General features: G+C 60.0%; 2 protein-coding genes across 14 annotated transcripts in view; both read right to left on the reverse strand.

Moving 5' to 3' along the window:
* Positions 1–6,950: 6,950 nt before the first annotated feature.
* On the reverse strand, positions 6,951–11,879 carry FRMD8 (FERM domain containing 8). The gene is made up of 10 exons (XM_066570441.1): positions 11,729–11,879; positions 11,133–11,291; positions 10,466–10,567; positions 10,325–10,383; positions 10,031–10,197; positions 9,554–9,742; positions 8,905–9,028; positions 8,612–8,794; positions 7,997–8,201; positions 6,951–7,322 (listed from the first exon to the last, which is right to left on the reverse strand). The coding sequence occupies exons 1-10, from the start codon at positions 11,784–11,786 to the stop codon at positions 7,195–7,197; spliced, it is 1,374 nt and encodes a 457-aa protein (XP_066426538.1). The 5' UTR covers positions 11,787–11,879; the 3' UTR covers positions 6,951–7,194.
* Positions 11,880–12,466: 587 nt separating this feature from the next.
* Positions 12,467–18,305, reverse strand: part of NRXN2 (neurexin 2) — a 43,389-nt gene continuing 37,550 nt past the window's right edge. For all 13 annotated transcript variants that reach the window (XM_066570302.1, XM_066570312.1, XM_066570305.1 and 10 more), the window contains 3 exons: positions 16,708–17,027; positions 16,233–16,311; positions 12,467–12,877 (listed from right to left, as the gene is read on the reverse strand). In XM_066570302.1, the coding sequence (XP_066426399.1) occupies positions 12,549–12,877; positions 16,233–16,311; positions 16,708–17,027 (728 nt within the window). In that variant the 3' untranslated portion in view covers positions 12,467–12,548. The remainder of the gene's footprint in view (positions 12,878–16,232; positions 16,312–16,707; positions 17,028–18,305) is intronic.

An 18,305-nucleotide genomic window follows, 5' to 3' on the forward strand; every position in this document is an offset into this window, starting at 1 on the left:
GCAATTTGTCCATTTTAGGGCGAATCAAGGCGGTTTTGGCACTGTCACTGTGGGGAGGGGAGAGAGACAACACCCAACCCCCCGTCCCCAACACCTGCTCCTCCATCCCTTTGCTTTGGGGGAAAATCCAGGGAAAAAGGTTCAAAAGCTCCTCCCCCTCCCAAGGCACCATGCGAAGGCGCTGACTAAGCATTTTTTTTGGGTGGAAAAACCCCTGGTTTTGGTTAAAATTCCCAGCTTGGGGGCAGGCCCTACGAGCAGCGCATTCTGAGGCAATTTTAGCAATTTTGGATTTTTTTAATGGGGAGGGGGCAAAGCAGCCAAACCCAAAGCTCCCCCTCCTCCCCTTCCATCCCTGGAGTGGCCCATTTTGGGGTGAAAGCGGCACAAATACCAATTTCTGGCTCCCTACTGTTCCTGCAGACCCTGATTTGGGGTTTTTTTGCCCCATTCTGGCTCTTGGAGGCTCCTCAGGCGGGGGCAGGGCCGGCGGGGCTGCAAAAAACACCCACGAGACCCCCCCCACATACACACACCCTGTCAGCACAATCCATTTTTGGGGGGAAAAGCGGCCGAATCGGTCAAACCGCCCGAAGGTCGCGGTTTTCCGCCGGTTTCGGGGGGATTTGGGGTCGGGAGGTGCCCGCATGCCACGTCCGGGGGGGGGTCCCCGCGCTCCCCCCGCCTCCCGACGCCCCAAACCGGCCGAAATCGCCCCAAATCCGCCGCCCCTCCCCCCACCCCACCCGCGCGGGTCCCGGGGGGGCTCAGGGTGGGGGAGGGGCGCACCCGGTACCTGCCACCGCCGATTTTGGGGGGGGGTTTTGCCTCAAATTTGAGGCTCCCCCGCCCCTTGCTCGCTCCTACACTTACTCGTTTTGGGGACAAAAGTCTAAATTTAAGCATTCCTGCTGCTGGTTTTGGAGAAAAAACCTGAAAACATGATTATTGTCCCCTCCCCCCACGCCTGCTCCAGCCCCTCCCTCCGCGGGGTTTTTGGGGGGGTTTTACTTTTGTTTTCCTAAGGAAAGCTCCCGGAGCCTCATTCCTGCTCTTCCAGCTTCACTTTGGGGCAAAAAAGCTTCTTTTTGATGCTGCTGACTCCTCTCACTTGCGGCTGCGGAAAGGGCGGAAAACACCCCAAAACCGCCCCCTACCCACCAATAAACCGACCTCCCCAAAAAATGAAATTAAATCGACTCTTACTTCTCTGCATTCCCCAGATCTGGGGGTTTTCTCCTCAAATCCCTGCCGGAATCTCCTGAGCGCGTTTTGAGTGCAGACTGGCCTTTCCTGGTTAAATCCTCTTTTTTTTTTTTTTTTTCTTTCTTTCCCTTTCCTCGGCTTTCTCTCACCGTTTTTTTGCCTTTTTTTCCCTGCGTTTTGCTGCTTCCCTGAGGGGGGAAAAAAACTCGAGACACCCCCTCCCTCTTTCCCCACCCCCTCCCAAAAAACAAAAATACAAAACATTTCTTTGATCATTTCTCTCCCTTTTTTTTTTTTTTTTATCACCGGCCCCTCCCGCGCGACGCCTTTGGGATAAAAACAAAAGATTTTGGACACTTACTGAGCGGCGCCGGCGGGAGCGGCGGAGCCGGAGGGCGCTGGAGGAATTTGGGGGGTTTTCCCCATTTCTGGGGAGTTTAATAGAAAAAGGGGGAAGGGGAAGGGGCGACGGCGGCGGCGCCTGAAACGACAGAACCCCAAAACCCCCCAAATCCCCCCAAAATTCCCAAACCCCTGGAGGGGGGTGGGGCCTCACCCGGCCGCTGCCTCCGGCTCCGTTTGGGGCATTTTCCTCAAATTCCTCAATTTTCCTGGCTCCGGGACCCAAATCGGGATTTTTCTTCCTTTTTCTCCCTTTATCCTTCTTTTTTTCATTATTTTTCGCTTCTATTTTCTCCTCTAAATCCTCTTTGATTTTCTTTTTCCTCTCTTCTATTCTCTTCTATTTTCTCTCTTCTGATTTTTTCCCTGTTTTCTTTCACTTCCATCTTCTCAAATTTTCAGCACTTGGGTTTTTCTTTTTTTTTCTACAATTTTCTATTTTCTTTTTTTCTAGTTTCATTTTTCTAATTGCATTTTTTCTATTTATTTACAGTCTATTTTCATTTTTCTATTATTTTTCTATATTCTTCTATTTGTTCGATTTTCATTTTTCTAATTTCTTCTATTTTCTCAAATTTTCTAATTATTTTTCTAGTTTCTTCTATTCTCCAATTTTCTTCTCTTTTTTTTCCTATAATTTTCTATTTTCTTTTTCCATTTTTTCTATGCTTTTTCGATTTTCTTTTTTCCAATTTCTATTTTTTCAGTTTTGTTTCTGTTTTCTTTTTTTCTAAGTTTTTCTATTTTCTTTTTTTTCTGATTTTCTTCTATTTTCTCTCTCTTTTGTTCTATTTTCTGTCTTTCCTTTTTTTCCTCTCTTGTCTCTGCTCCTCCCCTGCTCAACTGCCGCCATTTTACCAAAAAGTCCTTTTTTCCCTCCAGATGGGGCCACTGCGAAGAAAAACTTTTCCTTTCCCTGCCGACTCCATCTTCACTCTTCAGTTTTCCTGCTCTTCCCTCAAAATTGGCTCCTCTCAATCCATCCTGATCCTGAAAATGCCGCATTTCACCCCAAACCGGCCGCCCCCGCCTGCGCTGCCCGGCCCGGCCCCACTTGGGGACAAATCTACATTTTTAAAAAGCTTTAGGAGCTTTGAAAAATAAAATTCAATTTAGGAGCTTTTTTAGCAGAAAACAGCGTATCAAGCGCTTTTTCTTTCTTTAAATTAAAGAAGCTTAAAAAGCTCTTTTTTTAAGTAAAATCGCCCCAGCTTTGCTCCGGCTTTTTGAAAATATCACATTAGGATATTTTAAGAATTAAAGAGCTGCGAGAGCTGCATTTTCTCCCAGAAATCGGCTTTGAAAGCAGCGATTTCTTAAAAACCAGCACTAGAAGCTTCGGTTTGAATAAAAACCAGCTTTAAGAGCTTTTTTAAGGTTTTTAATTCATTTTTTTCAATTAAAAGTGCCCCGGCTCGCCCCGGCTTTTCCCATTAGTGGAATCGCCGCAATTTAAGGATTTATATAGAAACCAAGCAGCTTTAAGAGCTCAGTTGTCCTTAAAGGAAACAGCTTTTGTCGCTTTTCTTTAAATAAAGATTTAAGAGCTGCTTTTATGAAATAAAGCAGTCTTAGGAGCTTTTTCTATAAAATATCGCAGCTTTAAGAGCTTCTCGTAGGCAATAAAGCCATTTTTGGAGCCCTCGGTAAGAAATAAAGCCATTTTAGGAGCTTTTTTGTGTAAAATCGAGCAGCTCTAAGCGATTTTGAGCCGAATTTGGGCCGTATCGGGGCTGGTTCTCGGCCGGGCGCAGCTAGCGCGGGGCCCTCCCTTATAAGCGGCCCAGCACCGCCCCCGCGGGGGCGACAAAATAGTCCCTAAAATCGCCAAAAAAGGACAGCAACCCCCAAAATCCCCCCCAAAATCTACCGCCCGCAGTGTGAAAAAGCTTCTTTTTTATTATTTCACTGTTTTTACCATTTTCTTCGATTTTTTCCCCTCACAAACTGTGCCCCCTCCCCTCCCCCCGAGGCCGTGGGCCTTCGGCCGGCCCACGCGGTCCAGTACGAAAATGGTTAAATTTAACAGAGATTTTTTTTGTTCGGTTTGGCCAATTCTGCCCTAAAATCCCTCGCTTCGACCTTCCCGGGTGGCTTTAGAGGTTTTTTATTTTCTTTTTTATTCATTCATTTTACTCTGTTTTTTTTTTTTTTTTTTTTTTTTTTTTGCTGCGTCACGGGGCTGGGCCGCTGCCAAAAAGGCGCCGTTTCTCCTCAAAAGGGTCACAAATCTTGAGGAAAAAAAAGTTCTTGAGGGAACACAGACCCCAAAGCCCAAATTTTCACCAGTTTTTGTTCCCCAAAAAGGCCGAACAACCCTTTTTTCTACCCTGATCCAGCACAGCCCTAACCACCATTTTAATTTCCTTTTCTACGACAGAAATGCATCAAAATCTTTGTGTTTCACCCCATTTCAGGCCATGCTGAGTCATGGAAGTCCCTGTTTTCAATAAGGGGAATAAACCCTCACTATTTTGAGGCATTTTAAGGCATTTTTTAGGCAATTTAAAGCACTTTTTTTTGCTTTTTGAGGCGTTTCCAGGCAGGAAATGACACCCCGAGAATGCTGGCAGGGAGGGGACAACCCCCCTCCCCAACCTTTTAATTATCATTTATTAAAGCTGTTCTGGGGCTAATTAAAGCTGCTGACGAAAACAATGAGGCATTTTGGGGGTGTGGGAGGAGCTGTTCCGACATTTTTGGGGCGTTTCCTGCAGGAGAAAAAATTTCCTTATTGTTATTAATTATTTTCTGGGCTATTCCACCATTAAGGCTCTGAAATGTAAATTTCCCCCCCCATTTCAGGTGCTGGAAAAGGCCTCCCCCAGAAATACCCTGATTTTAGGCAAGGTTTATCTCAATGATCATTTTTACAGCAATAATCTGCCCATTTCCAGCTGGTTTAAGCCATAATTTAAAATTTTAAATCATTTTCACAACTCTTGGCACAGTCAAATTTCAAGTTTTCTGCGTGAAAATACTCCAAAAGCTGCTTTTTCCTCAGGAGCTGAGCCTGGAGAGGACATTTTAAAACATTTCTCTCTAGAAAGATGCTCTTCACCAAATCTTGGGTGTTTCTTAGGAAAAAAAAGAGACTAAAAATCAGGTTCAGATTTTTTTTAAAGCTGGGATAGCACTAAAGCTTCTAAAGAGCCTCAATATCACTTTAAGTTGAGTTTAAGCCATTTTTGGGGCACAGGACACAGGTTTTGCTCTCAAAAATCACCACTAAACCAAACTCTGCAGCTTTTCAGCTGCTTTTTAAACCCAAATGGCCGCTTTTTAACCCAAAGCGGGAGGCTGCCCCTCCAGTCTCCTTAGCCCCTTTTCTTAGTAGGTTTTTGATGCAAAACCACCTCAATTCTTCACTCTAAATCCACCATTTCCTTGAGGCTTCCCAGCTTTTTAAAACCCGACCCTTTTTAGCGACTTTTCGCACAAAAATTACCTCACGAAAAGGGGCACGTACAGGGGGGGAACTTCATCGCGTCCCCTCCTCCGCGGGGCCCCTCAAGCCGCCGCTAAATGGTCACAAACCCCCTCCCCCCCGCTCCTCCCCTCCCCCACAGCCCCGACTTTCATTCTGCCCCTCCTCCACGCCCATTTTACAGGCAAATAAAAAGAAAATTGGGGGCGGGAACGGCCGCGGAAGGATCCGGCGGAAGGATCCGGCGGAAGGATCCGCGGGGAGGAGCCGGTGTGAAGTGACCTCCGACCATGTGGCCGGCGGAGGGATCCGCGCGCGGAGGGATCCGAGAGTGATGCGTCAGTGGGCGGGTCCACACGGAGACCCCGCCCCCTCACCAGGCCCCTCCCTTGGCTTTGCCGCAGTCGCCGCGGGGGCGGCGCCGGGTGTGGGAGTGCGGCGTCATCGCTCCGTGCACTCCGCATTGGGCGGGGGAAGCGCCGAGTCACCTCTGCCGCGTCCGCAGAGGCCGAACGGTTAAAAAAAATTACCCTTTTCTCCTTGGTTTTACCTCAGAAAAGCCCGAGTTCCTTCAGGAAAATATCATTTGCCTCAGAAATGGCCGACTTCCGTCAGAAAATGATCGGTTTCCCCGAGAAAATGTCCGGTTTTCCTCAGGAACGTTTGATTTTACCTCATCAGTGTCTCGCTTCCCTCTTGAGACGTCTGGTTTGTCTCAAAAACATTTGATTTCCCTCAAGAAGTGTCCGTTTTGCTTCAGAAATGTCCTATTTACTTTGAAAGTGTCTTACTTCCCTCACAAGTATCTGATTTGTATCAAAAATGCCTCATTTCCCTCAGAAAGTTCCCGATTTGCCTCAGAAATGTCAAATTTTACCTCAGAAACGTCAAGTTTTACCTCAGAAATGTCCTATTTTTCTCAGAAAAATATAATTTTTATTCAGCCATAACCCGCTCCCCCCACCAAAATGGCGCTTTCCCACAGGAACAGCTCCGTGAGGCGGGGTGGGGGGGGATCCGCGTCCTTCACGATTTCCCTCAGATAACATTTATTCCAAAACATTTCTTTATCCTATCAAATATTTATATTTTCTTCATTTTTTAGTTTCTAAATGTTGGATTTCAGAGCAGTTTCTTTGTGTTCTTTAGGCCCCGGTAACGCTTACCCCTCCCACAGCACAAAACTCACCGGTTCTCCCTTAAAAAATCCTTAAATTTCTAAAAAGCACCTTAAGAAAATGAAATTATTCGGGACTGAGGCAGTTTTGCCGCAGAGTGGAGGCGTGTGGGGTTTAAGGGTAGAAAATGTGATATTTTGGATAAACGCAGCCCTGCTGGGTGGGAAAAGGGAGGAAAATGGGGTTACATAGTGAAATAGGGGGATTTTGGGTGGATTTGTGAAGGTCCCAAATTGACAATGAGTGATGCCCCAAAATCAGAAGGACTTGCCCCAAAAATGGTGGAATTTGTCCCAAAGGTCTCAAAGGTCTCGTTAGTGCTAATGAGAGGGAAAAGCCTCCCTCACACAGAAGCCCCTGACACAGGTGACAGGTGTGACATGCGTGACAAGTGTGACACACGCGTGTCCCTGAGTCCCCAGCCCGAAATGGCCGCTGCTGTCACGTGGGGCAGCCATTTGGCTACGTTGGCCACAAACCCCCCAGAATTGGCCCCAAACCGCTGCAGCTTGTCCCAAACCCCCCTAAATGGACCCCAAGCTGCCTGGAATAGGCCCCAAACCCCCCAGAACTGGCCCCAAAATGTCCCAACTCCACTGAAAGTAGCCCCAGACCCCCCAGGAACTGGCTGGAAAATGCTCTGCATGATCCAGAATCAGCTCCAAATATCCCAAACTAGATCAAACCTGTCACGAATCAACCCCAAACACCCCAAATAGGTTGCAAACCACCTTGAATCAGTTTTGATCTGCCCCAAACCACCCAGAATCATCCCCAAACTGGAACCAAACTGCCTCAAACTGCTCTGGATTGGCCCCAAATCGATCCCGATTTGCCCCAGATTCCACCAAACCCTGCCTGGGGAGAGGGGGCGGGGGGGGGCAGTGCAGTTTATTGGCGGGTGTTGAGTACAAAGGGGGGGGGGGCGCTTCCAGTGCTCCCAGTCTGAACTGGGAGGGGTTTGGGGGGCTCGGGGGGGGCTCAGCCCTGCTCGGAGCCGGCCCCCCCTGTGCCCCCCGCCACGGGGGTGTAGGAGCCGCCCCCGGCCCCCCCCCGGCTGAAGAAGGACGCCGAGCGCCGGGGGGGCTTCACCCGCCGCAGCTCCTGCCCTGGGGGGGGACATTGGGGTGGGATTTAGGGCAGGAATCGCCTCGGGGTCCCCTGTGCCACCCCCGAGTGTCCCAATTCCCTCCCTGCCATGTTCCCTCAGACCACCCTGTACCCTGTGTCCCCTGCTTGTCAGGTTCCCCCCAAGGTCCCTGTCCCCCCCCTGTGTTTCCCATGTCCCTGTGACTGCCCTCCCTTTCCCCTGGAAGCTCCTGTGTTCCCCTCCTCAACTCTATGCCCCCTATCCCCCCCAGAAGCTGGCGTCACCCCATGTGTGTGTGTCCCCATGTCCCCCTATGTCCCCCCACTGTTCTTGATGTCCCCCATGTTCCAGATGTCCCCTATGTCCCTGATACCCCCTTGTCTCCATGTCCCCCATGTCCAGCATGTTCCCTTTTGTCCCCCATGTCCCCCCCCCCATGTCCCGGACGTACCCCATGTCCCTAAAGTTCCGAACGCCCCCCATGTCCCCGCTGTCCCCCATGTCCCTGCCGTCCCAATGCCCCTCATGTCTCAGATGTCCCCGATGTCCTCGCTGTCCCCCATGTCCCGAATGCCCTCCATGTCCTGAATGCCCCCCATATCCCGGATGTCCCCAATGTCCCCGATGTCCCCCATGTCCCGAATGCCCCCCAAGTCCCTGCTGTCCCCCATGTCCCGCTGTCGCCTGTCGCACCCTCCCGCACGTAGTCGATGGTCGCGAGGCGCTGCAGGCGGGGCCGTGTCACGCTCTCCTGCCGCCGCAAGGGGGCGCCACGCGCGCCGGCCTCCTCGGGGGGCGTGGCCGCAGCGCCAGCGGGGGGCGGGGCCTGTTCCTCGGGGGGCGGGGCCGCCCCGCCCAGCTCGATGCAGCACTCGATGAGGGCGCTCATCAGCTCCGCCTGGGGGCGCTGTCAGCACCAGACCGAGACCCCCCGGGACCCGCCAGGGAACCCCCCAACCTTCCCCCCCCCCCCGGGATGCCCCCCTAGAGACCCCCCGGGACTCACAAACCCACCCCAGGCACCCCAAACCCCTCTGGGAACCCCCCCCGGGGACCCCCAGAACCCCCGCGGGACCCCCAACACGACCCCCTTGGGAACCCCAAGCACACCCCTGGGATCATCTCAGGACCCCCAAACCCACACCTGGGGCCTCCAAACTATCCCTCAACACCCCCAAACCGACCCTCCCAGGATCCCCAAACACCCCCAAACTGATCCCCCAGGGACCCCACCCAGCTGCCCCTAAAGCACTCCCAAACCCTCCCCCTGCTCCCCCCAAATTCCTCCCCAGAGCCCCCCACTCGCACCTGTGGGGAGAACACGCGCAGCAGTCGGTTCACGGGGGCTCCCTCGTGGTCCCCATCGAACTCCAACCACAGCTGGGGGGGCTCCGTGGGGTCCCCCTCCTGCCCCACGGGGTCCCCGTCCTGCCCCACGGCCCCCACCAGCTCCCAGCACAGCTCGGGGTACGTCAGGGAAAGCAGCACATGCTGGGGGGTGCACGGGGGGGGGGGTCACCCACAGAGCCCCCCTGACCCCCATCCTGCCCCCACAGAGCCCCCCTGAGCCCCATCCTGCGCCCCCCAGACCCCCCCAATACCTTCTGGCGGGGGTCAATGATGGTGACCCCCTCGAGCCCCACGGCCACGCTGACGGGGCGCAACCCCCCCCGGGCCAGCAGCCCCCCCGACGGCCGCTCAATGGCTCCTGGGAAAAAGGCACACCTGGAGCGGGGGGGGACACATACCTGGGTCACCCCCAAACCCCAAATTCTGGGTCCCCCCCAAATTCATGGGGTCCCCAGGTGCAGTTTGGGGTGAAGATGCTGGGGGGGGATACCTGAGGGCCTGGATATGGAGGAACTTGGGAGTCTAGAAGGAGTCCTGGGGGGGGTCACTGTGGGTCTGGGGGAGTCTGTGGGGCTCAGATATTGGGGGGGTCCCTGGGAGAGCTCCCTGGGGGTCTGTGGGGCACATTGGATGTCTCTGGGGGGCAGGGCGGGTGGAGGGGGGGTTCTTTTGGGGTTCCCTGCTGATCTGGGGGGGTCCCCGTCAATCTGGGGGTGTCCCTGGGATCTTCAGGGGTCCCTGGCAGGGGTCTTGGTGAGGTTCCCTGAGGGTCTTGGGGGCATCAGTGGGGGGTGTCCCATGGGGGGTGTCCCATTGATGTGTCTCATTTGGGATGTCCTCTGGGGGTCTCTAACTGGGGGGTGTCCCCTGGGGGTCTCTAATCGGGGTCCCCCCCCTCACCCGTAGCCGGGCAGGGCGTGGCAGCGGCGCAGGAAGTCCCGGTACAATCCGGCAGGGGGCGCCTCGGGGCCCGGCGCACGCGCGAACGCCTCGAGCAGCCGCTGGGCGGGGCCCGGCTCCCGCGAGCGCCGGAACAGCGCCCCCCAGCGGGCAGGAGGACCCGGCGGCAGCAGCTCCCCCAGCAGCGGCCTGGGGGGACACCGGGGGCTCAGGAGGGGACCGGGAGGGGCACGGGCGGAACATGTGGGTCAGGGGGTACCGTGTGGCCGGGGGATGGAGGTCCCGTGGGGTGGGGAGGTCCCGGAGGGGATCCCATGGGTGGGTCCCAGGTGTGGGGGGTCCCAGGTGGAGGGGATCCCGTGGGTGGTCGCGTCCCAGGTGGGGGATCACGGGGGTGGTCCTGGGTGGGGACCCAAAGGGAGTGCCAGGGGTTCCCATGGGTGGGGGTCCCATGGGCAGGGTCCGGCCGGTGCTGACCGCAGGCTGAGCTCCGTGTGCCGGTCGGGCTCGAAGGGCCCCAGGCGCAGGCGGCAGCTGAGCCCCCCCAGCTCGGCCGCCTCGGGGGGGTCCACGGGGTAGCGCCCCCCCTTCAGCTGCTCCCGCGCCTCCTCATAGAGCAACCGCAGCAGCTCCTCCTCCTGCAGCTGGGAGCCACAGACACCCCCAGGTCACCCAGAGAGACCCCTGAACCACCGCAGACCCCTCCCTGAACTCCCCCGTGTCCCCCGCCATAGATCCCCCCACACCGGGGACCCCCCTGTCCCCCCTCACCTCCAGCTCACGGCTCTTAGGGAAGAACACGTTCCTGCGTAGCTGCAGACACGGCTCATCTGGGGGGGCAGGGGGTCAGTGGGACCCTCGAGGGGACCCTCCCGTCCCCAAAGGGTCCTCCCCTGACCCCCCAGCCCTCACCTTGGGCGATGGCCGCGGGCGAGCCGAGGCTGAAGCGCAGCAGCAGCTCCGGCCAGTGCCGGACCAGGCGCAGGGGTCGGTGCCGCGGCTTCAGCTGCACCTCTGGGGGGGGACGCAGGGCTGGCACCCACCTGGGGACCCCCAGAGACCCCCACAGGGACCCTCGCGGGCATAGGGACCCCCCCCCCCCATCCTCCAGAGGGATCCTCCCGTCTCCCTGTCCCTCATGGGACCCTCCAATGTCCCCTCCTCAGCGAGCAGCTCTGCTCAGAACCGAGCTGCAACCCCACGACCTCCCCATATCCCCATGGTCCCACTTCCCCTCTGTGTCCTCCTGTCCCCGCAATGTCCCCGTGTCCCCCCATGTCCCCTGGCCCCTCATGTCCCCCTGGGCCCCCAATGTCCCTCTGTCCCCCCTCACCGAGCAGTTCCAACCCCAACCACAGCGCGAGCTGTGACCACGCCATGTTCATGTCCCCGTGTCTCGCAATGTCCCTGTGTCCCCCCATGTCCCCATGTGTCCCCCTCTCCCCCATGTCCCCCTATCCCTCCATGTCCCCATGTCCCCCCATGTCCCCCTGGCCCCCCCATGTCCCCCTGTCCCCCCATGTCCCCCTGGCCCCCCAATGTCCCCATGTCCCCCCATGTCCCCCTGTCCCCCCCTCACCGAGCAGCTCCGACCCCAACCACAGCGCGAGGGCGTCGCCGGCGGCGGGCGGGAGGCGCAGCGCCCCCTGCAGGCGGCGCAGCAGCTCCGCGGCCGTGGGGCCCGGGGGCGGCTCCAGCGGCAGCGGCAGCGCCGACCCGTCCGGCAGGTACAGCAGGGCTGGGGGCGCCGGGGGGCGTCAGACCCCGTCGGGACCCCCACATAACCCACGGGATCCCCCGGGACCCCCGCACATCCCCCGGGACCCCCACAACTCCCAACAAGCACCCCCGCCGCACTGACACAGCCCCGACCCGTCCGGCAGGTGCAGCAGGGCTGGGGGCGCCGAGGCCCTTGAGACCCCCACCCAGGGAACCCCAAACCCACTCGGGACCCCCCACCCCCCAGACTGACACACCCCCGGGACACGCCCAAAGGACGCACGGGGGTCCCACGGCCACGCCCTCCCCCAGACCACCCCCCCCAAAGTGTCCCACGGTGCCCCGGGGGTCTCACGGCCCCCAAAGCTCCCCACGACCCCCACCCATGGGGGTCCCACGGCCACGCCCATACCCGGACTCGCGGCCCCGCCCCCTCCCGTGGCCCCGCCCCCTCACCGGCGGCGCCCGGCGGGGCGGACGCGCCCTCCCCCTCCGCCTCCCCCTCCCCGTCCATGAGCGGGGTCACGGAGGGGTCACCGTGGGGTCACCGTGGGGTCACGGCTCCGCGCGCTCCTCGCGCCGGTCCCGCGCGCGGGGCGGAAGCGCCACGGGTGGGCGGAGGGGGCGGGGCCGACAGGATGACGTCATTGTGAGGGCGGGGCCCCGGGAGAGGCGGGGAGGCGCCCCCTGGCGGAGGGGAGGACTGGGACCCCTCCCTGGGGGGAGGTTGGGGGGTCCCGGCGCATTCGGGGGGTCCCGGGGGCGGCGCAGGAAGAGGCGGAGCCGCTGTACGAAGTATAGAACCGTGTATTCCTCTGTGCGCGGCGGGGGGGGCGGCCCGGGGGGGCTCGGAGGGATTCGGGGCGGCTTTTGGGGGGTCCCGGCAGGACCCCGGAGGGTCCCGACGCCAATCGGGGCTCTCGAAATTAAAAAATAAACCCAAAGAAATACCCGGGGAAGGGGGGCGAGGGGGGGGGGGCGGTAAAAAACCGATCCGAGGTTGGGAAGGGGAGCGGTTTGAGGGGGGGGGTTCCCGCGCCCCTCTCGGGAGGGAGGGGGGGGGTCCCGCGCGCCCCCCGCGCCCCCCCCCACGCGCGCCGCTCCCCGGTTCCCGCGGCGGGGTCGGGGGCGGGAGGGGGGACACACACACAGAGAGAGAGACCACAGAGGCGCCCCCGCTGCGGCGGGGTCGGGGGGGCGGGCAGGTGACATCCCCCCGGGGATGGCGGCGGGGGCCGGGGGGGGGTCGGGGGACACGCGTGGAGACCCCCCCCCCTCACACGTAATACTCCTTGTCCTTGTTGCGCCGCCCTTTGCCCGGCGCCTTGGGGGGCGCGGCCGCCGCCTTCTCCTTGGGGGTCCCGGCGGGCGGGGTCGGGGACGCGGCCCCGGGAGCCCCTCCCGGGCCCCCCCCGGGCGCGGCGGGGGCGGCCCCGATGTAGTGGCGGCTCTGGTCCACCTGGTAGGAGCCCTCGTCGCGGTTGCGGTACTTGTACATGGCGTAGAGGAGGATGAGGATGCAGAGCGCGGCGGCCGCCACGATGCCCACCACCATGCCGGTGGTGCCGCCCGCCTCCCGCACCACCTCCACCGCTCCGGGCGCGGCTGTGGGGGGCACGGGGGGGCGCCGGGTCACGGGAGGAGCCGAACCCCCCCCGCGCCGCCCCCCGCCCGCGCCGCCCTCCCGCGGGTGCCGCTCGCCCGCCGGCACCAGCCCGGGCGGAGCCGCGCCCGCCACCGTGGGCTCGGTCCCGGCGCCGCGGGGCGCGGCCGTGGCCGCCGGGGGGGCGGCGGCCTCGGGGCTCCCCCCGCCCCCCAGCCCCGCGAAGTCCTCGTCGTCGGCCGGCGGCTGCTCGGGGCCGGGAGCGTGGCCGGGGTCGGGGTCGGGGTCCGCCGCCTCCCCCGAGGCGAAGCCCGAGGGCTCGTCGCAGTCGGGGCCGCAGCCCGGGGGGGCGCGGGGGGCGGCGGGGGGCGCGGGGGGGCCCGGGGACGCCGGCAGCACCAGCTCCCCGCCTGCGGAGACAGAAAGGGGACGGGGAGACCCCCGTCAGCCCCCGCCGCCGCGCCCCGCTGCGCCCCCCGACCCCCCCCCGCCGCCTCCGGCCGCCTCCGCGCCAGCTCCGCTCTAGGTTACTTATTTCTTTTTTTTTTTTTTTTTTTTTTGCGTTTTTAGCTAATTCCTCTACTTTTTTTTTTTTCTCGGTTTTTTGTTTTTTTTTTTTTTTTTTAAGAGCAAACCGCGGCGCTGCCGTCAACTTACATCGCGGGATGGGGCCGGGTGATTTTAGCGTGGAGGAAAAAGAAATTGCAGGAAGGAAGGGAAAGCACACAAAAAACGAGAGAAAGAGAAAAAAGAGAAAAAAAGAACAAAAAGAAAAGAAGAGAAGAGACACTCGGTGAGAAGGTGCCGCGGCCACCCCTGCGGCGCCAGCGCCCGGCCCCGGCCGGCCCCGGCCACCGCCGGCCACCACTGGCCACCGGCCCCCGGCCATCAGCCACCGGCCATTGACCATCAGCCTCGGATCCATCCGTCCATCCATCCGTCCATCCATCTGTGAACCATCTGTCACCCCGAAATCCATCCATGGATTCCTGAATCCATCCTTGAATCCATCCATCCATCCGTCCATGAACCATCTGTCCATCCCTAAATCCATCCATGGATCCCTGAGTCCATCCTTGAATCCATCCACCCATCCATCTGTCCATCCATCCATCCATCCATGAACCATCTGTCCACCCCTAAATCCATTCATGGATCCTTGAATCCATCCTTGAGTCCATCCAGCCATCCCTAAACCCAGCTGTGTCCATCCAATCCTGATCCATGTGTCCATCTGTCTTTGATTCCATCCATCCATCCATCCATCCATCCATCCATCCATCCATCCCTAAATCCACCCCTGCAGCCACCTGGCCACATGTCTGTCCACACTCAAATCCAGCATCTGACATCAAATCTGCTCATCCATCCATCCTTGTGTCTGTCCATCCATCTGTATGTCCATCTATCCATCTGTGTGACCATCCATCCATCCATCCATCCATCCATCCATCCATCCATCCATCCATCCATCCATCCATCCATCCATCCATCCATCCATCCATGTGTCCATCCATCTGCCCCCCTGTCCATCCATCCATCCTTGTGTCCGTCCATCCATCCATCCATCCATCCATCCATCCATCCATCCATCCATCCATCCATCCATCCATCCATCCATCCATCCATCCGTCCATCCATGTGTCCATCCATCCATCCATCCATCCATCCATCCATCCATCCATCCATCCATCCATCCATCCATCCATGTGTCCATCCATCTGCCCCGCTGTCCATCCATCCATCCTTCAACCCATCCATCCATCTCTGTGTCCGTCCATCCATCCATCTGTCCCCCTGTCCGTCCATCCATCCTTCAACCCATCCATCCGTCCATCCATCTGTCCATCCATCCATCCATCCATCCATCCGTCCGTCCGTCCGTCCGTCCGTCCGTCCGTCCGTCCATCCGTCCGTCCATCCTATCCATCCACGGACCACTGTCCATCATCCATCCACGGTCAATTGTCCATCCATTGTCCATCCATTGTCTGTCCACTGTCCGTCCACTGTCCATCTGTCTGTCCCCCACTCCTCCTCCCTTCCCCTGACTGCTGCCACCCCTCCCCCACAAGTGGGGTTTTGGGGGACCAGAGTGTCCTGGGGACACCTGTGTGGGACACACCCGGCTGTCCAGGTGACACCTGTGGGTACCAGCTGAGGCCCCAGGTGTCCGGGGGGGTCTCCAGTGTCCAGGTGACACCCGGGGGTGTCCAGGGGGTGTCACTGTGTGACACTGGGGGTGGGGGAGGGTCCTCACTGAGGTCCTGGTGGCAGCACAGGTGTGACAGTGCAGGTGTGACAGCGCAGGTGTCACATGGGCTGACCCCAGACTGGGGGGTCCTCCCTGTCTGTCCAAGTGTCCGAATGTCCAAGTGTCCAAGTGTCCAAGTGTCCAAGTGTCCGTCCGTCAGGGGAAGCAGGAGGTAGGGGCGGGGCTTGCACAGCCCCTGGGCTCAGGTGTGTGCTCGGAATGGGCGGGAACACCTGTGCAGGTGGGGGGCGGGGCCACAGGTGGGAGGGCATGTGCAAAGGGAGGCACCTGAGTGTGCAAAGGGGGGGCACCTGAGTGTGCAAAGGTGGGCACCTTGGTGTGCGGGGGGGCTGAGTTTGTGGGGCAGGTGTGAGCTCAGGTGCGTGTGAGCTCAGGTGCATGTGAGCTCAGGTGTGTATGCACACCTGTGTCTGTGTGTGTGTGAGCAGCTCCTGTCCAGGTGTGTGTGCACAGTTCACATGTCTACACCTGTGCAGGTGTGTGTGTGTGTGTGTGTGTATGTGCACACCTGTGCAGATGTGTGTGAATAGTTCAGGTGTGTGCACACCTGTCCACGTGTGTGTGTAGCTGTGTGTGCACACCTGTCCAGGTGTGTGCGTGTGCACCTGTCCACGTGTGTGTGTATCTGTGTGTGCACACCTGTCCAGGTGTGTGCGTGTGCACCTGTCCAGGTGTGTGTGTATCTGTGTGTGCACACCTGTCCAGGTGTCTGTGTGCACCTGTCCAGGTGTGTGTGTATCTGTGTGTGCACACCTGTCCAGGTGTCTGTGTGCACCTGTCCAGGTGTGTGTGTATCTGTGTGTGCACACCTGTCCAGGTGTCTGTGTGCACCTGTCCAGGTGTGTGAGCAGCTCCCGTACCCGCGTGTTCCCTGCAGTGAACAGCCTGGCTCGTTCCCTGCTCACACGCGTGTGCAACACCCCCAGCCTCCCACACCTGTGCGTGTGCACACCCCGACACCTGTGTGGGGGTCTCAGCCCCGCCGGGGGGTTGGGGAAGAGCCCCGGGCTCTGCGGCCGTGCCACACGTGCGTGCCAGGCCGTGCCACACGCGTGTGCCCGGGGCCCCGGAGCAGCACCCACCTGTGCCCGGCTCACACTCCTCCAGGTCCTCGTCATCGCTCGGACACTCGGCCGAGGCCACCAGGAGATCGTCCGTGTTCTGGGGGGACATTGGGGAGGGGGTCAGCCCGGGGACCCCCAAACCGCCCCAGAGCCCCCCCAGGATCCAGGGAGGGGTGTCAGGGGTCACCTGAGCGCACCCAGGTGTGCGGGATCCAGCCCCTTTCTGGGGTCTCCCCATACCTGCCCCTCCCACAGCGCCCCTGCCCCCCATCCAGCCCTTGGGACCCCCCATCCTCCCCCAAATTCCCTGCAGACCCTTCCCCCTTTACCCCCCATACCCTGACCTTGGTAGGACCCTCCCTTAATCCATAGCCCCCCCCCCCCAATTCCCCACTCCCCATTTACCTGTCCCACTGCTCCCCCCTCCCCTAAACCCCCCTCCCTACCCCCTCCCCAGACCCCAGCCCCCCATTTTGCCCCCTCCCCGCTTTACCTGGGCGACGGTGTCGCGCAGGGTGGGCGAGCGCCCGCGGCGGGTGGTGGTCGTGGCCATGGTGGTGGTGGTCTCCATGATGGTGGTGGCCATGTCGGGGGGCGCGGGGGTGGCGCCGGGGGGCGCGGGGGGCGGGGGGGGGTCCCCCACGAGCCGCAGGTCCCCCTCAAGCCGCACGCGGGGGTGTCCCTCGGCCGCCAGCGCCAGCAGCTTCAGCCCGTTGTAGTAGAGCCCCGAGAGCTGCCCCTGGAAGGGGCGGCCGCGGTCCCGGCCCCCCACCCGCACGCGCGCCTGGCTGTTGAAGATGGTCAGCTGCCGGCCTGGGGGGGAGAGGGGGGGCTCGCACACCTGGCACACCTGGCAGCGGCGCACCTGTGTCACCTGGGTCACCTGTGCTACCCCAACAATGTCACCCCAACACTGTGACCTCAATGCCATCACCCTGACACTGTCACCCCACACTCACACACCCCCCCCGCCATGGATGGAGAGGGGGGGCTTGCACACCTGGCACACCTGGAACACCAGGTACCGGCTCACCTGGCTCAGCCTGACACTGTCCCATGGATGGACACGGCAGCTGCACACCTGGCACTGCCTTATCCCCACACCTGGCACACCTGGCATGGCCTTATCTCACAGCTGGCACACCTGGCACAGCCTCCCCCCACACCTGGCACAGCCTTATCCCCACACCTGGCACACCTGGCATGGCCTTACCCCACACCTGGCACGTCCCCACACTGCCCCTCCCTGCCACCCCCGTCCCCCGTCCCCCATCCCCTGCACCGCACACCTGGGCACACCTGGGTGTGCCTCGCACGAGGAGCAGCCCCGCCCCCCCTTCCACCCCCACCCCCCTCCCCCCTCGGGCAGTTAAAGGGACCCCAACGCCCCCCCCGGCCCCCGGCTCCGCTCGGGCTCAATTCGGCCAATTTTGGGTCATTTGGGGCGGGGGGGAGGGGCAGGGGCCCTGCCTGGGCGGGGCCGGGGCGTGCGAGGCTGGGGCGGCTCCTGTGCACACCTGGGGCTGCAGGGCGGACACACCTGTGCACCTTCCTCACGCACACCTGGCCTTGCTGCACACCTGGTGCACACCTGGTACACACCTGCTCTGGTGCGCACCTGTCCTCATGCACACCTGTCCTGTGCACACCTGGCACACACCTGGTGCGCACCTGGGGCACACCTGGTGCACATCCCAGTCACGGCACACACCTGGTGCTCGACCCAGCTATGGTGCACACCTGGCGCACACCTGGTGCACACCTGTCCTGCGCACACCTGGTGCACACCTGGCGCACACCTGGAGCACGCCCCAGCCGTGGTGCACACCTGGCGCACGCCTGTCCTGCGCACACCTGGCGCAGCCCCGGCCCCGGGCAGTGCTGGGCAGGTGTGGGTTAGGGGGTTTAGCGGGTTTATGTGGCTTTAGGGGGGCTCTGGGCTCAGCGCGGTTTAGGGGGGCCGTTAGGTGCGTTAGCATCCCTTTAACCAGGTAATGAGGGGGCGGGGCAGGGGCTGGCCCCTCCCCCAACACCTGGGCTCCCTCCCCGAACACCTGGGGGGGTCCCTGGACAACGGGGTCCTCTGGGACG

The sequence above is a fragment of the Molothrus aeneus genome, unplaced genomic scaffold, assembly GCF_037042795.1.
Source record: "Molothrus aeneus isolate 106 unplaced genomic scaffold, BPBGC_Maene_1.0 scaffold_30, whole genome shotgun sequence".
In the NCBI taxonomy this organism is placed as follows: domain Eukaryota; kingdom Metazoa; phylum Chordata; class Aves; order Passeriformes; family Icteridae; genus Molothrus; species Molothrus aeneus.